Consider the following 27652-nt stretch of genomic DNA (forward strand, 5'->3'; position numbering starts at 1 on the left):
TTGTTACGATATCGTGCCAAATCGAGACCGGTCGAACAACACTGTATCGATACGGGTATTTATTTTTTATTGTGTTTCCTTTCGATAAACTAACATAGTATAATTACTGTACGGTATTGAACAACATCAATGCCGGTATATGTATTCATCTTTATGGTTTCTAATTTCTACAATTTTTCATTCATACAACTATGTCTGCAATAATAAATAAATATGAGTGCTACTGATGGATACCGTTCTAACAACGTATCGTACCAGTACGACAAAGAACTGAACTGATACTTATCAAATGCCCAATAAACACTCCCTTATTCACTATCTTACATAATATAAATTTTTCTTACATTCAAAATGTCCATCACATAAATCACAAAAATATCACCTAATAAAACTTCATATAAAAAAAAAAGAGTTAATTGTCATTTTAGTCCCTGTGGTTTGGGTCATTTTGCCAATTTAGTCCAAAGGTTTCATTTTTAACATCTGGATCCAAAAAGTTTTCATCGTTGCCATTTTGGTCCAACTGACTTAACTCCATCCATATCTATTAAGTCTGCCAAGGACATTTTTGTCATTTCATTTTTCTTTTTATTAACCCTTTTTTCTTTATTGCTTTTTCTTTTAAATGAAATGGTAAAAATGCCCTTGGCAGACTTAACATATATGGATCAAAATGGCAACGATGAAACCTTTTGGACCCAGATGTTAAAAATGAAATCTTTGGACTAAATTGAGAAAATGGCCCAAACCACAGGGACTAAAATGGCAATTAACTCTTAAAAAAAAAAAAAAAAAAAAAAAAAAAAAAAAAAAAAAAAAAAAAAAACTCTCTTAAATGTCCACGCAAAACCCTTTAAAAAAACAAAAATATCACCTCATAAAAGTCATATTAAAAGATCATAAAAAAACTCTTTTCAAAGTCCACGCAAAACCCTATAAAAAAAAAGAAAAAAAAAATTATTTCTACAAGTTTTCCCTTGTTCTTGATATTATGATTTTATGTCCGCCTCCTGCTCCCCGAGAGGCAACTCCCAAAAGAAAACTGGCGACTATGGACAAACTCCCAAAACAGCCGACAACCATGGAAAAACTTCCGGAGGAACTTCTATCCGACATTCTGATCCGATTACCGGCCAAACAACTTGCTCAATTTAGGTGCGTCTCTAAGCCCATGAATGCACTTTTATCTCAACCATCTTTCATAAAATCACACCTCCATCGTTCCATCCACAACAACGATGAAATGTTCATGGTCTTCTACAGTGAACTCTGTCTTGACGGTGAGATACCAATCATTGCACACCCCTCTCACTCTCCTGTTATCGAAAACCCTAATTTCATTAACTTACCAGCAAGTTTAACTATCCCACCTGGATATACCCACAGTAGTATTCTTGGTTCTCTTAATGGCTTGATATGTTTTGCTCTATGGCCTAGTGATACCGTATTCGTTCGTGATCCTATCATTTGCATTTGGAACCCTTCTCTAAATGCCTTAAGGATTCTTCCTCCATATACCATCCCAGCCTCCCTTGGTTTTGAGGGCATCGATCTTCACATTCGGTTTGGGTACGATCCTGAAACTGATGATTACAAAGTTGTTAAGTTCTCTCGCTTATTTCAACGGCCAGTTACCGCGTTTGAAAGCTTAAGCTACTTTAAAGAGTGGTTACAAGTGGAAGTGTATAGCATGAGAAAAGGCTCCTGGAAGTTGATCAATGACAGGTTTCCTTCTCATGTGGGTTGGATTTCGGACGTTGCCGGTCCTTCTATTATTGGGAGTGATGGGCATGATGGCCATATTCATTGGCTTTGTGGACTTAATGGCAAAATAACTAAGCACGCGATAGTAGCATTTGATTTGGCTACTGAGACTTTCGGTGAGATACCTCTTCCTGATTCTATACCACAGTATAACAAGGACCGGACGAAGCTTTTGGGACATTTGTCTGGAAATCTTTGTGTGATGTCATACATGGAAGATGGCGACATCGAGGTGTGGTTGATGAATGAATACGGGGTGGCTGAATCATGGGTGAAACACCATGTATTTTCCCAGTTTAGTGGTAATATAGTTCCCCTTGGATTCATACTAAATAAGGAGTTCCTTCTGCAAGGTGATAAAAACCGTCTAGCTTTGTATGATCAAATTGCTGCCAAGGTTAAATCCTTGGAGGTAATTGCTACTTCAAGGTTTGGTTTTGACAGGGTCAAAATTGTTTCTTATGTTGACAGTCTTGTTTGGATAGCACCTGCTAATTAGATTGGATCAACGGTTGAGGCATATGTTCATTTAACATTTCAATAAAGTCCTCACAGGAAGGTGATATGTCAATAAGGTATCGAGAAGCAAGATTTGGCCTCGTTATTAATACATCTTTCTGTTACAACCATTATGCATTAATTATACTATGTTTGTTTCATAATTAACCTTGGATCAAGTATCAAATGTTGTGCCTTAATTACATAAAGATTCTCTATTGTTAGCATAAGTGATGTGTTTGATATTCTGGTGTAGTTTTCTTTTCTGCTTCTATATCTATGACATTGGTGGTGCACGTTTATATCTTTTGCAACTTTTTCCGCTAAAAAGTTGGCAAGTGTTTGGTTTTATGATCTTTAAGGATCATGTGTTTATTCTACATTCAACTTAGGGTTATGGTATCCTGTTAAACCTTCTCATCCAGAAGGGTTTTTTTATATACTAGCTCGTGGGTTATTAGCCTGGTTCAATTAAGGTCTGCAAGGAACCCCCTAATGATGTTGCAATTGATAGGGTATTATGACTTTGTAATACACAGTCAGTTTCTCCATGAAAACACAAAATTGGTCTCTCCTACTTTCTAGATTCATTCATTAAGCATACATTGACTCACTCTTAGTACCCAAGCTATTTTTAGAGTAAGGATGATATGGATGTTTTGTTCCTGACTGTAATCAGTTGTTATACAGCTGATTTATTAACTGGGTTACTGTCAAAATGGTCTCATCAATGTGGATAACCACCGTTGGTGTTCTGTCACCAATCTTTGTTTTTTAAGAAAAATCATTAGTATTTAGTAACGTCCCCAATCCGTTTCCTAGATCATGTCTCGTCTCAGTTATGAATAGTTCTCAGAGATCATTTTAGCTTTTCAACATCACTTTGGCCCCCAACCGTAGTTATTTTCCTATAATTGTTTTTTTTTTTTTTTTGTAAAAGACCATTGAAAATCTTATGTTCCTGCACAAAGCGGCGCTAATGGAAACCATGCATGCTGATCCATGTTAACATATTTAGTGCTGGCCATGCTAACATTTATAGCAAGATTTTAATCATGATATCATCGTACAACAAGCATTTTAGTTATTAGTTAAAGATTGGAATGTGGCCGATTCTTTCACCAAGTCAATTGGTTTCATGAGAATTATGATAGCTCGGTTTCAAGTCAATTTCACATTAAAGTGGGATCAATGGTTCTATCCAAGAGCTCATCTATCATCAAAATCTGAATTTTTTGGCTTAACTAGCTGAAGTAGCATCTCTCGGATTCATTACTGTATAATTTTAACTGTCTAGGCTTGTGAGTACAAATCAGCTGGAGCTGTTATCCGTCAAAATACAATGGCATGCTCATGTTCACATGTAAGGGTGTTCCCCAAAATTTCCTACTATGTGTTGTGCTCTTTTTCTTTCCAAATCTTTTGTCTTACTGTATTTCATTTTTTGTTATTATTATTCTTCTCATTGATCAGGATCTGGTTAAGTACGTTTTCGGCATTCAAGGGTTCAATAATTATTAGCATTCTAATTGTTGTTATTTCATGTCTTATTCTAGAGATTTTCCAGCTGTTTTTCACTGAGACCAATGTAAATTTACCAATCTTGGTAAAACAATTAAATAGTTAGCTGATAACATGACTGCACCTTCTATTGTTGTCCCGAACAGTACTCAATCTGTTTCAAAACCGTGATCTGATATCTCCGTCTCTCAAGTTGTTGGGTCATGTTTTCTTAAAAGTATCAAGCAAAATGGTGAGTGTGAGGTGTGGGTAATGGAAGAATATAGGGCTGCTGAATCTTGGGGGAAACACTCTTTGTTTCCATCTAGCTTTCTACAAAAGAATTGCAGCCAAGTTTTTTTTTTTTTTTTTTTTTTTCAAAAATTGGCATAGAGGACATTACGACAGTGCATTATTTGTGAATTTAAATATTGGTCCTAGTGAATTTAAATATTCGGTCAATCTAAGACTTGTTCCTTACCCATAACCCGTTTGCTATTTGCTGACCCAGTTAAACAAAACCGATAACCGAGTTGACCCGTAAACGATCCGTAACATCAAGATTAATTCCATCAAGCAAAATGGTGGATATCCAATACGAGCTGCTAGATTAGCAAAATGGTGAGTGTGAGGTGTGGGTAATGGAAGAATATAGGGCGGCTGAATCTTGCGGGAAACCCTCCGTGTTTCAATGCGGAAATAGAATTGCAGCCAAGGTTATTTTTTTTCAAAACTAGGCATAGAGGACGACAGTGCATTATTTGTTTGCTGTGAATTTAAATATTGGTCCTAGTGAATTTAAATATTCGGTCAATCTAAGACTTGTTCCTTACCCATGACCCGTTTGCTATTTGCTGACCCAGTTAAACAAAACCGGTAACCGAGTTGACCCGTAAACGACCCGTAACATCAAGATTAATTCCATCAAGCAAAATGGTGGATATCCAATACGAGCTGCTAGATTAGCAAAATGGTGAGTGTGAGGTGTGGGTAATGGAAGAATATAGGAAGGCTGAATCTTGGGGGAAACCCTCCGTGTTTCAATGCGGAAATAGAATTGCAGCCAAGGTTATTTTTTTTCAAAACTTGGCATAGAGGACGACAGTACATTATTTGTTTGCTGTGAATTTAAATATTGGTCCTAGTGAAAACATGAGCTGTCAAAACAGGCTACAAGAGGCAAAACATGAGATCTACTTATTATATCTTTTGTTACTATTGTTGGCCCAGACTCATGATCATCATCATCATCGTCATTACGATGAATCATTGAATACTTGACAGCGGAATCGTTAGACATGTTTGAACAATTGATAATACGAAAAATAAATGAATGGACAAAGCAATAACATAATGTAATTGATTGTCTTGGTACCGAACAATGTTGCCGGTTCCCTGTTATTTATACATAGGAATATGGCGGTTAAATGTGGCGGGAAAACTGTCATCGGACAGTTTTCGAATTATCCTGCTTATCACCCGCCACAACTTATCACCTTGATCCGAGTTCTAAGTTATATGAATATATATACAGTTACATATCATAAATAATTAAGTTTAATAAGTCTATTCTATCACTTCCCCCTAAACTTAATTACGTTTAGCAGCAAACTTGAGAACACTTTCGTTGGCTTCTTCGACGGCTTTCCGTGCCTGATTAAAATTGAACTTCCTTCACTTCTTTTGCATGTTCCATGCACCTTCCCAATCGTTGCCCGCATAAAGTGCATAATGATCCATTGCAATCACATCCTTGATTACTTCTGCACTTGCACTCCTTCCATGGCTGCATTCCGGTGCTACTTCTTTTTCCTTCATTCTTTCTAAATCACCTGCTTTCTCCTGTACATCTTTAAACCTATAATAGTAAATTAAAACATCCAAGTACATGGCATAAACTACTCTCATGTACTCTCCATCCTTATACTCATAACCCAAATCTTTGGCAATTATCGGCCAGAGATTGTCTTCAGTCACGTTGCTGTGTCCACCATCTCTTTCTACAATCATATATAGACTTAACAAGTCTATCCTTTTGTTATCGATCATCACCGGTGGTACTGGTCTTGTGGTTATCCCCAAGAAGACTGTGATGAACCAGGATATCATCTCCTCGAACTTCTTCTCTAATTCATGTTTGTAATGAAATACAAACTTCCCATCTTCCAACATGTTTAACAGATTTTTGCAATCATTGAAATTCTTGAAATCTAAGGCCCTTATAATCATAACACTCCAATCCGTTTCACAAGAGGAGACATGTAGGTCTTCAAAATAAGAATTCAGATATTCTTCCTTATATTTTCCATTTACATCATTCAAACTTATCACTTTTTGTTTTTCTTTCAGACCCAGTTCATCTTCCTTTGATAACCCCGTGTCTTCATTTACCGTATTAACTATCGGAGGGGAGAACATGGGAAAGATCTTGCAAGTATCTTTGGCCTTTTTGACCGTGAATCCTTGCAAGGTCAATTGATTCATACTTAAAACATTCCTGTCTAATTCAGGCGTATAAATAACGCTTTGAATCGATAATCTTTCATTATTTGACTTAACTTCTACAACCCCTATCCCCCGCATAAACAGAAATTCATTTTCCCCTGAATTCGTTTCAACCCCCACTAAATGTTTTATCCATTTAAAAACATTTATGTTACCGGCATAGTGTTGTGAAAAAGAGTTACTGACATACCATATGTCTCCCCATATACCGCCTTCGGTTCCTGTCACTATCAGTGGGTTCCGATCTTCTGCAAACATCTTTTGATTTCGAATTCCTGCATTTACCGCTTGACTGATCAGTTGTGTATTCTCATCATTTTCTTTCGATTTACATTCATAAATGTAGTGCCCTGGACGGTGACAGTAAAAACATAATCTTGTTCTTTGATTTCTCTTCTGCAACTTGATTTGTTCTTCATGACAGTGTTGGCACGGAAGGATTGTCGAAGTGGGTCTGATACCACTTGTTGGCCCAGACTCATGATGATCATCGTCATTATGATGAATCATTGAATACTTGACAGCGGAATCGTTAGACATGTTTGAACAATTGATAATACGAAAAATGAATGGATGGACAAAGCAATAACAGAATGTAATTGATTGTCTTGGTACCGAACAATGTTGCCGGTTCCCTGTTATTTATACATAGGAACAAGGCGGTTAAATGTGGCGGGAAAACTGTCATCGGACAGTTTTGAATTATCCTGCTTATCACCCGCCACAACTTATCACCTTGATCCGAGTTCTAAGTTATATGAGTTACATATCATAAATAATTAAGTTTAATAAGTCTATTCTATCAACTATTAGATTATACTATATACTTAGGTGTTTCTTAATTAGGATAAGCAGAAGTACTAATTTTCAGTGCATTATATCTAGACTTTCTGAAGTAAACATGATGAGTTCAACATTGTGTTGTCAGTTTGCTTTTGTGGTGTTGGTTCATGTCTAAATTAAGTTTTTGGTGTTTATGGTCTCTGTTTATAGTCTTCCCGTAAAAACCTAAAAAACTTCTAGCTTTATGATCATAAATATGGATTGTATTATTTTCTTGAACTTGATGATTGTCGATTTGAATCACAACGATCTTGTGTTATGGAATCCTAAACATTCTAAGTTAAAAAGAGGTTTCTATTTTGAATAAATACTTGTACAAGTGGTCGTTTGGAATCCTTTATCCGTGGTAACAAATATCCCAACATATATACACTATGCCCTATACATATAATGTTTTCGCTTGAATTTATTAGGAGTTTTTGCCTAGAAATTATGGTTAAAACACCATGTTTATTTCATAGTTAGTATTGTGTTTCTTCTTGGACTGAACTTTAAGAATTGTAGAGCTCACTACCAATTACAACCAAAATTTGGGTTCATCCATTGTTGATTTACGATCTTGCGTAGATTTCAAATTGGATATACGACTTTGAGGTGTGGGTGATGGATGAATATGGGGTGGAATCTTGAATGAATAACCATGTATTTCCACAGTTTAGTGGTGACATTGTTCCTATTGGATTCACATTAAATAACAAGTTTTTTCGGCATGGTTATAACTGTCTAGCTTTGTATGATCAAGATGCTGCCAACGTTAAATTCTTCAAGGATATGGTAATTCCTAGATATCCTATGACAGGGTCAAAATTGTTCCTTATGTCGACAGTCATGTTTGGATAACACCTGTTAATTAGAGTGGGCCAACTGTTGCAGCTTATGTTCAAGTATCAGTTATACATGTTTCTTAGCTAGGCTTAAGTCAAGTATCACCTGTAGTGCCTTAATTACATATGAATTCTCTATTTGCATATATGATTCGGTTCATTTTGCTATTCTGCTTCTATATATGTAGCGTAGAAAGGTTGTTCCTTGAACATATCCAGGAATCCTCTAATTCTTTATTAGCATAAACGATTTGGTTCAACTGGTTGTCCTTTAATTTCAAATTAAATGAACTGGTGTTGCATGTTTTTTTTTTTTTTTGTAAGTCCTTCCACCACAAACGAAAATTGCAAGTGTCTAGAGCAATGGTAATTAAGGAATCGTCTAATTTCTTCAACCTGATAGCTTACAAATCACATCGATCTTGTTTATTCTACATTCAGGTTTGTCTTCTCAGAAACCTATTAAATCTGAATCAATTTAGTATGCCAAATGGCCATATTCCCTGTCTTTCTTTAAGGAGAGACAAAACGGTTTTTAACTGATTCAGGTGTCAAAACTTTCAATCTGAGGTCATTCCAGATTGTAAGTAGTAGATTATAATGTGCTCTAAATAGTAGATTGCATCTGTTTTATTAACTGGGTTGTAGTATAATTGATATCCTACTCCATTACGAATACCAAATTTCCAACTACTAATCTCAAAATTGTAGCAGAGTTATTGCCATATGATTGATATCCTTCCCTTTTACAAAAAAATTTCTTGTGTCTAGCCTCACAAAGAATGGAATGTTAACCAAGGAGGTACGGCCACGGGCATCATTTTTGAATTCACAACATAGTCATCAAGCCTTTACGAACCTGAGGCGTGTTTTGAGTTATAGACATGCAATTGGCCACCTAACTTTTCTTTTGAGGTAAATGTCATTTTAGTCCCTATAATTTGTATCATTTTGTCAGTTTAGTGCAAATGTTTCATTTTTCGCCTTTTGGTCCAAAAAGGTTTCACCAACCATTGTCATTTTAGTCTACCGGTTTCTGTTAACGAGAAGGGCTATTTGGTTTTGTGTTGTGTTTTGAATGATAAGGCTTTAATTATCGAATGGCAAAAGTTAATGTGTTTTATGTTGATTAGCATGTTATGTTTTGTATTCATATTTTTACATTGGTTTGTTTGAAGTTTTTATGGACCACCTTTTGGTCCAAAAAGGTTTCACCATTGTCATTTTAGTCTATTGGGTTAACTTCATCTATATTTTCTGTTAACGAGAAGGGCAATTTGGTTTTGTGTTGTGTTTTGAATGATAAGGCTTTGATTATCGAATGACAAAAATTAATGTGTTTTATGTTGATTAGCATGTTATGTTTTGTATTCATATTTTTACATTGGTTTGTTTGAAGTTTTTATGGACCATTAGGGTTAGGGTTTGAATATGATTTTTGGTAATCTTCACTCTATAATTTGTGGGTTTTAGTTGTATTTTATAGCTGAAATTATTGTGTTTTATAAATTTTACACTTTTTAGGAAATTTGGACTTTGAAGCCGAACCACACCCTATACTATACTATACTATACTATACTATGCTATGCTATGCTATGCTATGCTATGCTATGCTTTGCTATTCTATGCTATTCTATGCTATTCTATGCTATGCTATGCTATGCTATGCTATGCTATTCTATGCTATTCTATACTATGCTATGCTATTCTATGCTATTCTATACTATAATATACTATTTCTATACTATACTATACTATACTATTCTATACTATGATATGTTATACTATGCTATGCTATACTATACTATACTATCCTATGCTATGCTGTGCTGTGCTATGCTGTGCTATGCTGTGCTATGCTGTGCTATGCTGTGCTATGCTATGCTATGCTATGATATACTATGATATACTATTCTATACTATACTATACTATGCTATGATATGGTATACTATCCTATACTATCCTATACTATGCTATACTATGCTATACTATGCTATACTATACTATACTGTACTATACTATACTATACTGTACTATACTATACTATACTGTACTATACTATGCTATGCTATGCTATGCTATGCTATGCTATGCTATGCTATGCTATGCTATGCTATGCTATGCTATGCTATGCTATGCTATGCTATGCTATGCTATGCTATGCTATGCTATGCTATGCTATGCTATGCTATGCTATGCTATGCTATGCTATGCTATGCTATGCTATGCTATGCTATGCTATGCTATGCTATGCTATGCTATGCTATACTATACTATACTATACTATACTATACTATACTATACTATACTATACTATACTATACTATACTATACTATACTATACTATATTATACTATACTATACTATACAACATTATATTATATTATATTATATATTTGTATATTTATTTATTTTATGTATATTTTTAAGTGTCATGAATACTAACATGACTCTTATTTTTTAATGATTATTTTTAAATCATTTTTTTCTTTTTTAAAATTATATCACTACAAGAAATTCAAGTATTAACGCTGACACTTTTAGCGGCAACATCTAAAAAGTCGCCGCTAAAAGTCTTGATGCAGGACATGGGCTTTGCAATTGATCTGGGTCGTTGTTTGCTTAATTGATCGAAGGACTAGGGTTTATCCTTGAATAAAACATGTGTAAAAAGCTCAAACAACCCATTTTTCCCTCTTTTCCCTCCAAGATGAAATCTGCACACACCACAACTCATCATCTCCACCGTCGCACCGTTGCACAACCTTGAGTCTGCCGGAGCACTATCGCACCGCCGCACCACCTTCACTCTCCGGAGCACCTCCATCTCGCCTGATTCTCTGACGCCACTTTGAAAACAGTACGAATATTCCAAATTGCTTTGTAATTTCAGTTGTTATGTTAGTAATTTGAGAAGATCTATTGTTGATTTCATGATGTTTGACTATTTTTTAGTCAAATAAAAGTATGGTTAGGGTTGCAGGTCTGGGTGCAGGTTGGGTTGGGCTTTTTTTCAGAACACAAGGGTTGGGTTGGGTTAGGCTATTTATACATGGCAGTAGATGTATTTCCAGTAGGTACCTAAGAGAAGTTTAGATTAGGAGAAGTAGAAGTGCACAAATCGAGTTTTTGGCTCAAACTGGTTCGGTTGAAACCTTGTGTGGTTAGCTCAAAGAAAGTCATACCCGGTTCGGGTTCTGACCTGGCTTTTTAGGGGAAAGGCCCGGGTTTGACCGGTTTAAAATCGGGTACTGGTTTGGTTCGGGTTTGACCGGCTTGAGTGACCACAGAAGTCGTCGCTAAAAAGTTAAAGGAATTAGTGGCGACAAGTACTATTAGCGGCGACATGACAAGCATTAGTGATGGTTCATTAGCGGCGACAATTGGGAGTATTAGCGACGACAAAAGTCGCTGCTATTGCGAGAATTCTTTGTAGTGTATGTCCTTTACGATAATATTTTTTTCTGTTTTTAATAAACATTTTTTTTTCTTTTTTGCAAATCATATTTACTTGATCCATTAAGATTTAATATGATGTTTTATTGAATAATTTAGTTTCTTTAAATTTTTTTATCTTTAAGTAATTATTTTTCTTTTTTTTAAATAATTATTTTTTAAATCAGATTTCCTTGGTAATATTTTTTTTCTTTTTTAAATCGTTCTTCCTTTATCATTTAACTTGATTTATTAAATAAGTTATGTTTGTTATTTTTTTTTTGTAACAGTCTAAATGCACAGTTTTGCTTATTTTTTGTATATTCTAGTATCATTTTTTTTTAAACGAGTTTGTATTCAAAATATAGTATTTTTTGGTATCAAAAAACTCTACAATAATAAACTGAATTGATGATGACGGTTTGGCTTTCTAAACAAAATCTTTCATTCTAAAATAACATTTATTTTACATTATCATTTGCTTCGTTGCGGCCGTCGTAACTTGCGACTTCAGCAAACCAAGTATATATTAATATAAACTGATGATGAATAGTGGTATATATTTTTAATTTTGAGTAAATTGCCAAGCTCGTTCATAAGGTTTGAGAATATTTGCTTGTTTCATCAAAAACAACTTTTTTTTTGTAATATATTGCCCTTCACTTTTGAATATTATTTTTGCCATTTTTATCCAAATATCTAACTTTTTTCCCATAAATGTCCCAAATGTTTGAGATTTTTCGCCGTTTTCATCCAAATATTTGACAGATAAAATAACCCAAATTAGACGTTTGGATAAAAATGGCAAAACATCTAAAAGCGAAGAGAACTATGATAGGAAAAAGTTGTTTTGGATGAAACTGACAAACATATCGAAACCTCATGGGCGAGTTTGGCAATTTACTCTTTACTTTTCATTAGTTTTGTATTTTTAAATTATAGATGCTAAAATCACTATAAGAAATTTTCTCAGATAAGTCGACTTTTCTCGACGACGTGTTGTTGGGATAGCCTATCCCGACGACCAGTCGTCTAGAAAAGTTATGTCACGACACCTGCGACGCTAATGGTCAAAATGTCGTCGAGAAAGAGTCGTCGGGGACTGAGGACCCTTTAATAACGACAAGTTGTCTCTAAGGGGTCGTTGAAAATAAATATTATTTAAATAAAAAATAATTATATAATACTACAAAAACCAACTTGGGTATGTCTCTTTTATTTAAAAGTCACACCACTTCAATTTAGAAAATTAGCAGCTAATGAAGAGATGAATGGGTGTCTTTTCAAACCATTATGATGTTGAACTTGCAACTCATAGAAAAGGTTTGATGTATATAAATCATGTTGATTCAAAATAAATATAGATAGTGTAAATAAAGAGAGGAAAGGATAAGTGGGTTTATTAATTATATAACTAAATAAGAAATCTTTACATATGACCATTTACATAAATTAAATAAATTAAATTTAAAGTAACAGCCACATCTGCTTATCAACCGGCACATCATATCCCAAAAAATCATTTTTTAATTTATTTGTATTCCTTTCACCAAGTCTTCTTAACCCAGATCAATACATTATTCAAATATCACCAAATCTTAAACGCCTTGACGAAACTAAATTGGCATACTGACGAGGTATGGTACTGGACCCGACCCGAGCGGTCGGACTTTCTTGCTATTTATCACTTTTATAGTAATTATATATTATTATCGTGTACTAACCCACGAAGCCCAGCGTGTTGTAGTTTATGCAACACTAGGCTGTGGGCTCGTAGAGACAACCCCTAACTGGGCCTGGCCCATTGAGGTTAGGGTTTTCCCATATCTTCTATATTAGGAGGTCTCCACCACCTTATTAGGGCATGAGATATAGGGCAACACACTTTTGTAGCTGGAAATAGAGGATTCTTCCTCTACCGGTCATCTCTACATTGCCCACGTTTCTCTCTTCTTGTTTACAGGTCAAGGACGAGACCGAGAAGATGAGATGTGGCCGTATCCGAATTCATCACCGTAGAAGTATTGACCCGCTCGGGTACTTGCTTCTTCATTGGCGCTATCCGTGGGACCGTAATCGTAATTCACGACAACAACCACATCTCTCGTTCTGCCTTAAAAGTCCAAGATCTAAAGCTCCACAGATCTATGTTCAAAGGGAAATATATAAACGATTTCTCATTCAACCAAAGGTGTTCCAGATCTAGTATGTTTTTTCTTTTATTGAAACACATGGAAACCATGCTAGATCTACACAAAAACATTCGTAGATCTAATAAATTTATACTAAACATACGACATACCCAAAGTTTCCAAAGATATTCTTATTGCTTACATGATTCTTTTTTCGAAACACGAATCTCGTAACAAGTGATGGAAATTATATCTTTGAGGGCACAAATCTGACATTCGTAATTAATTCAAAGGAAAAAAGGAAAGAGGTGTGGGATATACAAACTCTCCTCCTATTTGAAAAGGATACGTACATGCGGTACTATAGGAAGGTTATGATATCCTTTGATTGATACCATCATAGAAGGGTTTTCATGCTAAAAAAGAAAAAAAAAAGTATTACATATTCTTCACTAATAAAGTGACGATGAGACAGTGTGCAAATAATTATGATGAGATGTAAAAGTACAATTTGTGTTAGACAATGTGCTTACAATTCATGCATATGTTATGTGATGCATTGTGGCGTATCACCATCTTGACCGGACTCCGCTTGATTGTCGCGCACTATCTCTTTCACGCCTCTTACCCTTGCGCGGCGGGGACATTGCCTTCGTGCCGCCTTCATCCACAACGCCCGCGTCCACAGACACTCTTGCTTACACGCCTCCACAATAACCGCTTTCGCACAACCTTCCTTCGCGCTGACATTCGCACTAGCCCGCCTCCGCGCATCAGTACTTCCTTTACACAACTCCCTTTACAAATCTCGAAAGTAACAGGGTGCTCTATAAATCTGGTACACAACTTCCTTTACAAAATATTTTTGTAAACTCACCATATAGCGTGTCTCCAAACCTTAAAAAACCATCTGATGGGTTTGTGCGAACCAGTTTCAATTTCATAATAAGTTAAGAGACCTAAAAGCAAGTGCACATTTATGCACATATGAGGTCTTCAAGCAATAGATGTCACTCCCTTTGTTTTTTATTGAAATTTGTTGACAAGCACAGAAGCACCCATGTACACACCGAAAGCACGCGGTGGTGTCTAAAGGTGTGTCGCTTACAGTATTAACGTGGTGGCGTGTCGCTCCCAGCGTTCTCGGCGACGTTATCTATGGCGCGCCACTAACTGGTAAGTGATTTCGTATGCCGCACCATTATCGGCGGACAATATTCTTAAACGCGGGTTATTATCTCAAATTTAACCGCACGTCGTGCGCTCCTGACAAACTTACTCGCGCCTACGCATGTTGGAAGGTCCTACACTGTCCCTACATCGGTTGACTTTTGTTCACACTCAATTTTTAGTGGGCCACTGTATAAACTTCACCGGGAACAGTCATTTCGCCCGCGCCGCTTCCGGCAGACGCCTTATACCACCCGACCACATATGGTGGGTGTTTTTCCTTTGCCATACCACCTCTGGCGGAAACCTTAAATCATACTCCGCTACACCATGACATCGGATGCACGGCGCCACATAATCCGGCGTGCGACTCATGCGCTTGCCTGCGAATGAATGTAACTCCGGCGAAAGGCCATTATACCACCACGACTTTTGAAATCTACCTAAGCGGGGGTTTCTACACTCGTGCGCATCCTAAGGTAATGGTGGCGGATGACCTCCGCTGCACACCCATAGCATTATACCCATCTTAACTAGTGGCCTCATTTACCACTAAGGCATCAAATTCTTGGCAGACAACATCTACGAAAGGCTATTACCTGAGAAACCATACAAATCGGAAATCTAGTGTTTTAACCACCTCACCCGTATTCCCAGGAAAGGGAGACAAAGAATATAGGTAAAAAATACACACATTATTTGGTGAATAAATATCACATCTAGCATATTTCATGGTAACATATTGAAACCGCGGGACTTACATTGGCAATGCTGCTACCACCAAGCTAGCTATAAGTTAGCATTTGACCCTAGCTAACCATGTGCCATTGGTCAAGTCAAACAACCGTTGGTAAACCGTTCCTAGTGAACATTCTTTTACGCCTGTTGAATTCACCTATGGCAGGGAGCCTTTATGGTTGCGCCGCCTCTAGCATACAATTCTTTCAACCACCGGCCTTCACGCAACTTGACTTTGTGCCGCTTGTCTTTCGCATGCCCATCGTGTATTCCTATTTTGACTAGGTTTTAATCCAAGGAGTGATAGTATCCTCTTAATACTCTGCTTCATATCAAAACATTTTTAAGTGTAGTTATGAACGCGTATATAGCAAGGCACATGTACAACACATTTTTGCCCCTGGTACAACCTACTTTGGCCTTGTCGTTTTTAGATACATACGCGATATTGTATAAATATCGGTTCTAAGAAGAAAGTACGCCATGTTTTTTAGTATAACAAATATGCGTAAACTTTAAGAGGACTATTTCCTCTTATGTGGTATCTAACACGGTCCATGTCGGCGGACACATTTATTCGTCGCGCCACCTCTGGCGGATAACTTTATTCGCCGTGCCACCCCCGGCTGGCACCTTTCTTCGCCACGCCACCTCCGGCAGACACCTTTATTCGTCTCGCCACCCCTGGTGGATAATCTCCTCCGTCGCGTCACCCCTGGCAGACAACATTCTTGGTTGCGCCACCTCTAGCAGACGATTTTTTTCAACCCGCCTCTATCGGCGGGAGCTTTTATTCAACCCGCTGCCACCGACGGAAGGTTTTATTCTCCCCGGAACGTTTCCAATGGACGTTTTTATCCACCTACGCCGCTTTCGGCCGATTACTTCATCACTCCGCCACATATGGCGGATGCTTTGGTTCACCACGTTACCCTCGACGAACATTTTTATCCACTCCATCACCTTAGCGAATGCTTTTATCCACCGCGTAACTCAGGCAGTCGTTTTTCATCCACCCACACTGCTGGCGGGAGCATTCATTCTACCCGCCACTTCGGCGGACTTTTTCGTTCACTCCCACCATTTCCGACGGATACCTTCCTGGTTCTCGGCATCTCTGGTGAGCACCGTCTTAAGTAACGCCTCTAGTCACGCTTGTAAACTCATTTCACTATACAATAAAACGCGAGAGCATCTGTTGGAAATCCTCAGCTATACTTTCCAACTTTCTTGCTTATTCTAATAAATGGGGTTGTGGCTCATTTAGTCACGTCACCGCTATAGCGCCCATCGCGCCACTCCTCCACCTGTGTTTGTCGCACATACACCGGAGTGTCGCTTTAAATGGTGTTACTAGAGCTTTTAACGGAAGCGAGCCACTTATAATGGTCCAATGTTGTCCTCTTTATACTACACCACATTTTACACCTACCGATGCTTTATAGCACAAGATTGTATAACTGTTGTTGCATTACCTTTAAACATATATGAGTATATGTTCATTTAACTAAAACTATGGGGTGTCGTGTAACCACCCCCCCCCCCACATCCACATCATCTTTCGCATCGTGGACATGCATTTATATTAATTAACATGAGGTCTTTTACAGCCGCAAAGCCGGTACTCGAAATTTGGTGGCATAGATCCTGTCCACCATTACCAAGGGCAAGCGTAAATCATTTTCTTCAAAATGATCGAAACTACATACTATTGTTGCAGTATAATATCGCTGTGGTCAAGATATGTAAAAAAAATATAAAAAATAATAACAACTAAGCTCGACCATCTTGACTTATACACGAAATAGTCCTTGTCTAATTAGGACGTGTTTTGGTAAAACTTATGAATACATGTTGATTCTATACAAATAATGCAATTTGCTACCGTGTTATTTCAATGCTACTAATGTTTATGTAAGCAGCAATAGACTGGGAGACTAGCACGGCGGGCTAACCACTCACGCCCCAGCTACAATTAAATCTTGAAAGCGGACAATTAGTAAAACCAAACGGCACATCGGTTGGAATTGACATCCTCAAGCTAGAAAGCTTTCCTGATAATGTTCTCGCCGTCTCCAACATGACACATTGAACACATGACGCCCCTGCTAACATTATCTAGCAACATCGAAGTAAGGGACGGGGACAGTTAAACACTAAAAACACTACAGAGCGTAGTCCCCAAGATCAAAGGTCTTGGTTCGGACATTCGATTTACACACCAGACAACCCTTCCTCAACAACGTGATTTCTGTTGGACAACCGCCTGTCAAACCTTCTTACTTGTAGGGTGGTTCTTGTCGCCGTTTACGCCTTCACCAAGCTATACTTTGGTAAGGATAGACCTAAGCTGGAGTTCATAACGTTGAGCTAAATATTTAGGAACACAATTCTAGGTACAACTCTTTTTTATTGCTTTATTTAGTTGCACAACATGCTTTTATTTGTTCGGACGCGCTTGGCATCTCATTGCACGCCCTTGGCTCACTTGACTATATACATATATCTCTATATGATGGTCCGTATATACTGCATGTGTACTTGCCGATTTCTTTTTAGTACCTATCAAGTTCAAACCTACTAACAAGAGCGTTTTGGCATGACCGTATATGATTCTCTTACCCTCGAAACTTGCAAAAAATGTCTGTAAATATTTATTTACTGCTTTCGGTTTCTGCATCTCTATATATATTTATTTACTGCTTTCAGTCTTTACATTTCAAATATTCAAAAATACCAAAAAGATTTTAGGTGTGTTTTAATATAAACTTTATGAAAACCAAAAAGATTTTATTTCTATTTTATTTTTGATTGCCCGATGTTGGATCTCGAGTCTTTTCCGCCTGAAGGCTGATCGAAACCTTAAACAACTGCATCTTCACAAACGGTCGAAATTTGCAAGTTTTTGAAAGTTAAAGACCAAAATTGATCAAATTTGTTAAACTTTCAAACTGTCGGACGGTAGTTGATTGAAAACCTGGTCACATGTGTGTCGTTTGTTTATGTTAACTGTATTCCAAGCGTTTGTTCTCATTACGTGCTTAGCTTTCTTGCATGTGCAGATGTTACAATCAAACCAGCTAAAGGCGAAGAGAACATGTTGGATAACTAGCTTCGGAATGAAGACACAATGTGGAGGCACTCAAAAGATAAAGATGATCGAGTTGCTACTGACCTATCATCAACACCTCAAGGATCTAAGTGCTGAAAATAGAGTTTATTTTAAGGGGGATTTTGTTAGCACACTTCCTAAATGAAAGGGGAGTTTGTTGATACACTTTCTACTTTACGATGCGTGAAGACTTTGAAGATCCTCCGACATGATAGACATGGAAGATAAACCCTCACGAGCAGCGTCTAAGGGGGAGTTTCTTGATACATATTATATGTGGACGCAGCCCTTTCGGTTCGACACCGCTACAAGAATTGATATCCTCCATCATGTCTCGGTGCGATCTTGAATGTGTGTATCGTTTCTGCATATCCCGCTTGATTGCAGATCTACCAAGTTGTTGCTGTCTGGTCTGTTTGTCTTTAAGGGCTATGACGAAAGACCTGCATATCTCATGACGAAATACCTGCTCCTTGTAACATGACGAAACACCTGCACCTAGCCTTCATGACGAAATATCAAGCAGTTGTTCCTGACGAAAGACCGACTTGGTGTTTCGTCATCAGTGTTTCATCGTCTGATGGACTTTCGTCGGCTGCTGATGGTGTTTCGTCGGCTGAAGTTGTTTCATCGACCTTGCTGCTTATATAAACAGCAGACTGAAGACACCAGAGAGGGAGATAGAGCACAAGACATACAACATAGAGAGAACTGAGAAAGTTTAAGTGTATAACTTCGTGTAATCTTTGTAAACAAGCTTTCTAGTTTAATATATTGTGAGTTTGAAACATTAAATCTCTGTTTCTTGTATTTATCTTGATCTCGGTTTGCTTACCCGGTTGGATTCCGCACAACAGGGTTTGTTCGTATACAAGGATTAGGCGACTAGATCCTCCGCTAGTTGTTCGTATACAGTTTTTATGGACCATTAGAGTTTGAATATGATGGTTTAGTAATCTTCACTCTGTAATTTGTGGGTTTGGGGTGTGTTTTATGGATGAAATTATAGTGTTTTATAATTTTTTACACTTTTAGGAAATTTTTACTTTAAGTCTGAACGAGACCCTATTATATTATATTATATTATATTATATTATATTATATATATTATATTATATTATATTATATTATATTATATTATATTATATTATATTATATTATATTATATTATATTATATTATATTATATTATATTATATTATATTATATTATATTATATTATATTATATTATATTATATTATATTATATTATATTATATTATATTATATTATATTATATTATATTATATTATATTATATTATATTATATTATATTATATTATATTATATTATATTATATTATATTATATTATATTATATTATATTATATTATATTATATTATATTATATTATATTATATTATATTATATTATATTATATTATATTATATTATATTATATTATATTATATTATATCATATTATATGATATGATATCATATTATATATTATATGATATCATATCATATCATATCATATCATATCATATCATATCATATCATATCATATCATATCATATCATATCATATCATATCATATCATATCATAGGGTTATTGGATTCTATCACCCCTAAATGTTGGATATTGGCCTCTGTCACCCTCAACTATCACTTTGACGCCTGCCACCCCCAACTTAACACTTAGTGTGTTCTGTCACCATATCGTTAACTGATGACTAACTTTTGATCATGTTACTATACTTTTGGGGGTGTCCTAAGATCCATAAGACTATCCACACTCACAACCCAACCCAACCCAACTTTTAATAAAAAAAACTAATTTTTCTCTCTTCCACGTAACCAACCCAATCTATCTCAATATTTCACACCCATTAACAACCCAACCTAAACTATTTTTTACTAAATATATTATTATTTAGATTTTAAATTATTATATAAAATTTATTATAAGTAATAAAATGTTTATTTTTTAAACTATATTATTTTAAATATAAAAAATGATTAAAAATTATATGCATCAACATACTTAAATTAATAGATAAATCAAGTTACAATTGGAACACGAAAAAATCTGAACAAGATTGTACTTAAATTAAATTAATAAAAAACCTTTTTTGTAAAAAAATCAGTTTTTAATAAAATTTATATCTAAATGCTCACAAAAAAAATCTGAACAAGATTGTACTTTTTGATTTTATTAAAAACATTTAAATATTATAAGTTATTGTAAATAATCTAATTTATTTAAAACTAATTGTTTGAAACAAAAAAGGAAAAAAAATAACAAAAGCAACCAATTAACTAGGGACATGTGTCAAAAAGATGTGGAGGTTGGGTCACAACCTAAGGTTGTGGGATCAACCAGGTTGTGAAGAAATTAAGATTTTTTCTTTTTTTTTATTTATTAAAAGTGACAACCTAACCACATAGGTCACCAATGGAGAAGGTCTAAAGTCTTTCTAAGATCCCAATGTCATCCCTAGGGGTGCAAACGAGCCGAGCCGAGCCCGAGCTTGACCAGGCTCGAGCTCGAGCTCGTTTAAGATATGAAAGCTCGAGCTCGAGCTCGGCTCGATTCGAGCTTTATTTCTAAAGCTCGAGCTCGGCACGAAGGTAATGTTTCAAGCTCGAGCTCGGCTCGGGCTCGACTCGTTTAGTATTTATTAATTAATTTATATTAATTATAATTATTATTATACATATAATTAAGTTTTTTTTATATTTATATAAATGGTAATTATTATTATATAAATATATGTTTAATATATTAATAAAAAATATATAAACAGAAAGCTCGTTTAGGCTCGCGACCCGGCTCGAGCTCGATAAGCGAAGCTCGGGCTTGGGCTCGTTTACTAAACAAGCTTGTTTTTTAGGTTTGGGCTCGAGCTCGAGCTCGTTTAAGCTCGGCTCGTTCGAGTTTTTTTCGAGTCGAGCTCGAGTAGCTCGCGAGTAGCTCGGCTCGTTTGCACATGTAGTCACCCCCAAAAGTATAGTAACATGATTAAATGTTAGTGATCAGTTAATGACGTGGCGACAAAATAAACTAAGTGTTAAGTTGGGGGTGACAACGACCAATAGCCAATAGTTAGGGTGATAAAATCCAATAATCCTATTATTATATATTATATTATATTATATTATATTATATTATATTATATTATATTATATTATATTATATTATATTATATTATATTATATTATATTATATTATATTATATTATATTATATTATATTATATTATATTATATTATATTATATTATATTATATTATATTATATTATATTATATTATATTATATTATATTATATTATATTATATTATATTATATTATATTATATTATATTATATTATATTATATTATATTATATTATATTATATTATATTATATTATATTATATTATATTATATTATATTATATTATATTATATTATATTATATTATATTATATTATATTATATTATATTACATTATATTACATTACATTACATTACATATTTATATATTTATTTTATATTTATTTTTAAGGGCCATGAATAATAACATGACTCATATTTTTTAATGATTATTTTTAAATCATTTTTTCTTTCTTTTTAAATTATATGTCCGTTATGATAATATATTTTTCTTTTTTTAATCAACGTTTTTTTTTCAAATAATATTTACTTGATCAATTAAGATTTAATATGATATTTTATTGAATAATTTAGGTTCGTTAAATTTTTTTATTCTTTTAGTAATTATTTTTCTTTTTATTAAATTATTATTTTTTTTAAATCATATTTTCTTTGTAATATATTTTTCTTTTTTAAATCATTCTTCCTTTATCATTTTACTTGATTTATTAATAAATTACGTTTGTTAATTTTTTTAACAGTCCAAATGCATAGTTTTGCTTTTTTTTATATTCTAGTTTACTTTTTTTTTAAAAGAAATACATAAATACCCACCAATTTTTTATAATTTGTATCACTTCTCTACTTCTTCTACCATGTCTCTTTATTTTTTTATAAAACCAACCCACAACATTCTACAATGCATCTCTTACCCACCCACCCGGTAAGACACGTCAAAAAAGCGGCTTCAAAGATCGACATGATAGAGTTTAGTACAATAGCGTTTAGTTACGCTTATGGCATTGCTACTTCACATAATAATAATTCGTATTCTAAAATAGCGTTAACCAATATTTCGATTATCGAGTACAAGGCAATAATTAAGCAAGGAATGATAGATCTGAATAACAACCTGATGTTGACCTTGACTTTGACTTTGACTTGTACTTTGACTTTGACTTCGGAAAGTCAGGTTGTTACACTTGCGGGTGTGAGACACAAGCAGGTGGTTTGGTTTATTTTATTAAATGATTCATTGTCTTATGGATTGTTATATATGTTTGCACATGAAGTTGCATGTTTATTTTGTTAAATAAAATAAATCAAATAATAAAGAAAGATATATTATCTAAAGTTAGATCTATTCACCAACTTTATGTTGACCCAAACCTTTTTACGCATGATACAGCTACACTACTTTAAGATGATTTGAAATTGAAGACACATAGGATGTGTGTTAGTAATAAATAGGATATTTGTTCATAACCAATTATCTGTTGGATACTATACGAATTTTGTTGTATATTTCTATGATTATGTTTGACAATTTTATCTTGTGCCTGTAATTATTTAAACATATTATATTGTCATAAGTTATGGACAATTATCATGCCTAGTACCATATCCGTTGCGGGTTAGGGTGTGACATACTGGTATCAGAGCCAACGACTATAGGGAATTAGCTTTTGGTTATTAGACCAATGACTAAAGTTAAACCCCAAAGCTAAAAATTAACCCTAAAGCTATCGTATCAAACCGAGACCGATCGAACAATGTTGCAACATGATTTTTGTTGAAAACGTAGTATTGTTACGATATCGTGCCAAATCGAGAACGATCGAACAACACTGTAACGATACGGGTATTTATTTTTTATTGTGTTTGCTTTCGATAAACTAACATAGTATAATTACTGTACGGTATCGAACAACATCGATGCCGGTATCTGTATTCATCTTTATAGTTTCTAATTTCTACAATTTCTCATTCATACAACTCTGTCTGCAATAATAAATAAATATGAGTGCTACTGATGGATACCGTTCTAACAATTTCTAACAATGTATCGTACCAGTACGACAAAGAACTGAACTGATACTTATCAAATGCCTACGGTAACGAACTGATACTTATCAAATGCCTACGGTAACGAACCGCCACCAATGTCATATTAAAAATCACACCCATAAGATAAATAACTTTTTGGTTTATAGATCTGTATAAAATTCACACATTAAATTGTATTAGATAAACAAAATATTACAACAAATACAGGATGCTGATTCGAATATAAATTTAATTTGAATCATCAAAATGTACATTTTACTCTTGATACACGGCGAAAAATAATAATACTAGAATAGTTTCATGTATGAATGAAAATCTAAGCAGACATTTAACATGATCTTTAAGTTAAAATTGATACACGACATTATGTGTTTCATTTTTCTTACATCAACAAATATGTACCACTAGTGTGAGATTAACTTGGAAACACTAAGGGAACTAAGGAACTGTACATTTAACATATTAAATATATTTTAAAAATATAACTTAATACATTAAAAATCAATTTTGCGCTTTTGGATATAAAAATCTGTAGAAGATAATCCAATAAAAAATCATTTTTAAACCTTTTTTAATTATTTTTTAAACATTTTTTTGTATATTTTTAGTTTTTGAATTTTTTTATTAAAAAGGCTTCTACCTTTATTTATAAGGAAAAACGCTGATTTTTTTCTTAAAAAATTTGATTTTTAACATGTTAAGTTAAATTTTTAAATTATTAATTACTTAATTTCTCATTTTTTTTAGTGTTACCCAATAAATACTCCCCTATCCACTATCTTACATAATATAAATTTTTCTTACATTCAAAATAAAGTATCACCTCATAAAACTTCATATAAAAAGAAAAAAAAAAAAAAAAAAAACCTCTCTTAAATGTCCACGCAAAACCCTATAAAAAAATACAAAAATATCACCTCATAAAAGTCATATTAAAAGATCATAAAAAAACTCTCTTTAAAGTCCACGCAAAACCCTATAAAAAAAAAAAAGAAAAAAAAATATTTCTACAAGTTTTCCCCTGTTCTTTGATATTATGATTTTATGTCCGCCTCCTGCTCCCCGAGAGGCAGCTCCCAAAAGAAAACTGGCGACTATGGACAAACTCTCCAAACAGCCAACAACCATGGAAAAACTACCGGAGGAACTTTTATCCGACATTCTGATCCGATTACCTGCCAAACGACTTGCTCAATTTAGGTGCGTCTCTAAGCCCATGAATGCACTTTTATCTCAACCATCTTTCATAAAATCACACCTCCATCGTTCCATCCACAACAACGATGAAATGTTCATGGTCTTCTACAGTGAGCTCTGTCTTGACGGTGAGATACCAATCATTGCACACCCTTCTCACTCTCCTGTTATCGAAAACCCTAATTTCATTAACTTACCAGCAAGTTTAACTATCCCACCTGGATATACCCACAGTAGTATTCTTGGTTCTCTTAATGGCTTGATATGTTTTGCTCTATGGCCTACTGATACTGTATCCGATCGTGATCCTATCATTTGCATTTGGAACCCTTCTCTAAATGCCTTAAGGATTCTTCCTCCATATACCATCCTAGCCTCCCTTGGTTTTGAGGGCATCGATCTTCACATTCGGTTTGGGTACGATCCTGAAACTGATGATTACAAAGTTGTTAAGTTCTCTCGCTTATTTCAACGGCCAGTTACCGCGTTTGAAAGCTTAAGCTACTTTAAAGAGTGGTTACAAGTGGAAGTGTATAGCATGAGAAAAGGCTCCTGGAAGTTGATCAATGACAGGTTTCCTTCTCATGTGGGTTGGATTTCTGACTTTGCCGATCTTTCTATTATTGGGAGTGATGGGCATGATGGCCATATTCATTGGCTTTGTGGACTTAATGGCAAAATAACTAATCACGCGATAGTAGCATTTGATTTGGCTACTGAGACTTTCGGTGAGATACCTCTTCCTGATTCTATACCACAGTATAAGATGGACCAGACGAAGCTTTTGGGACATTTGTCTGGAAATCTTTGTGTGATGTCATACATGGAAGATGGCGACATCGAGGTGTGGGTGATGAATGAATACGGGATGGCTGAATCATGGGTGAAACACCATGTATTTTCCCAGTTTAGTGGTAATATAGTTCCCCTTGGATTCATATTAAATAAGGAGTTCCTTCTACACGATGATAAGAACCGTCTAGCTTTGTATGATCAAATTGCTGCCAAGGTTAATTCCTTGGAGGTACTTGCTACTTCAAGGTTTGGTTTTGACAGGGTCAAAATCGTTTCTTATGTTGACAGTCTTGTTTGGATAGCACCTGCTAATTAGATTGGATCAACGGTTGCAGCATATGTTCGTTTATCATTTCAATAAAGTTCTCACAGGAAGGTGATATGTCAATAAGGTCTCGAGAAGCAAGATTTGGCCTCGTTATTAATACATCTTTCTGTTACAACCATTATGCATTAATTATACTATGTGTGTTTAATAACTAAGCTTGGATCAAGTATCAAATGTTGTGCCTTAATTACATAAAGATTCTCTATTGTTAGCATATGTGATGTGTTTGATATTCTGGTGTAGTTTTCTTTTCTGCTTCTATATCTATGACATCGGTGGTGCACGTTTATATCTTTTGCAACTTTTTCCGCTAAAAAGTTTGCAAGTGTTTGGTTTTATGATCTTTAAGGATCATGTGTTTATTCTACATTCAAGTTAGGGTTATGGTATCCTGTTAAACCTTCTCATCCAGAAGGGTTTTTTTATATACTAGCTCGTGGGTTATTAGCCTGGTTCAATTAAGGTCTGCAAGGAACCCCCTAATGATGTTGCAATTGATATGGTATTATGACTTTGTAACACACAGTCAGTTTCTCCATGAAAACACAAAATTGGTCTCTCCTACTTTCTAGATTCATTCATTAAGCATACATTGACTCACTCTTAGTACCCAAGCTATTTTTAGAGTAAGGATGATATGGATGTTTTGTTCCTGACGGTAATCAGTTGTTATACAACTGATTTATTAACCGGGTTACTGTCAAAATGGTCTCATTAATGTGGATAACTGTTGGATGTTTATTGAATTGAACGTGAATTTCTTCAGAGTATTTGCAGGAATCGTATGATATTGTTCATGTAATTATGAATTGATAATCTGAAAGTAATGATACAGAATGTATATATACATGTACAGGAAACCGATAACTACCCTAAATAATACATAACTTATAATAAGCGAATAATTATTAAATATGTAACGCTATATCTAGCTTACTTATATATATATTTATATATATCTAACACCCTCCCTTAAGCTAGATCATCTCAGTGACATCCGTAGAAGCTCCTTTAGACGTATGAAGTCCTTTGGTTGTAAAGCTTTGGTCATGATATCTGCTAATTGATCTTTTGTTGCACAGAAGATAACCGTTACTTCTTGTTTCTTGATCAGTTCTCTAATAAAATGATATTTAACCCGAATATGTTTACTTTTCCCATGATATACAGGATCTCTAGCCAAGCATATAGTTGATTTATTGTCACAGTATATAGGAGTAGGAATGGAATAGTCATTTGATTCTTGTAGATCATGTAAAATTCCTTTGATCCATATCGCTTGACAACCGGCTAGAGACAGTGCCATATATTCAGCTTCAGTTGAAGATAAGGCTACCACCTTCTGCTTCTTTGACTGCCATGATACAGGGCCTGATCCTAAGTGAAAAATGTATCCTGAGGTACTCCTGCTATCATCCAAATCTCCTGCATAATCACTATCAGAAAAACCCACAAGGTTCTTCTTTCCTCCTTTGGAATATGTAATTCCTTGATCTTGTGTTCCTTTAATATATTTTAGTATACGCTTTGCTGCCTCCCAGTGACTTTTCTTTGGACATTCCATAAATCTACTAACTTTGCTTACAGCAAACATGATGTCTGGTCTTGTATTGGTTAAATACATTAGACT

The 27652-nt window shown here is 34.9% G+C and overlaps 2 protein-coding genes across 2 annotated transcripts; both read left to right on the forward strand.

Moving 5' to 3' along the window:
• Positions 1-1051: 1051 nt before the first annotated feature.
• On the forward strand, positions 1052-2263 carry LOC110869707 (F-box protein CPR1). Its single transcript, XM_022118936.1, has one exon. The coding sequence runs from the start codon at positions 1052-1054 to the stop codon at positions 2261-2263; it is 1212 nt and encodes a 403-aa protein (XP_021974628.1).
• A 22535-nt stretch (positions 2264-24798) lies between these two features.
• LOC110869706 (F-box protein CPR1) lies at positions 24799-26010 on the forward strand. Its single transcript, XM_022118935.1, has one exon. The coding sequence runs from the start codon at positions 24799-24801 to the stop codon at positions 26008-26010; it is 1212 nt and encodes a 403-aa protein (XP_021974627.1).
• The last annotated feature ends 1642 nt before the right edge of the window (positions 26011-27652 follow it).

Source organism: Helianthus annuus, chromosome 8 (assembly GCF_002127325.2).
Source record: "Helianthus annuus cultivar XRQ/B chromosome 8, HanXRQr2.0-SUNRISE, whole genome shotgun sequence".
Lineage (NCBI taxonomy): Eukaryota > Viridiplantae > Streptophyta > Magnoliopsida > Asterales > Asteraceae > Helianthus > Helianthus annuus.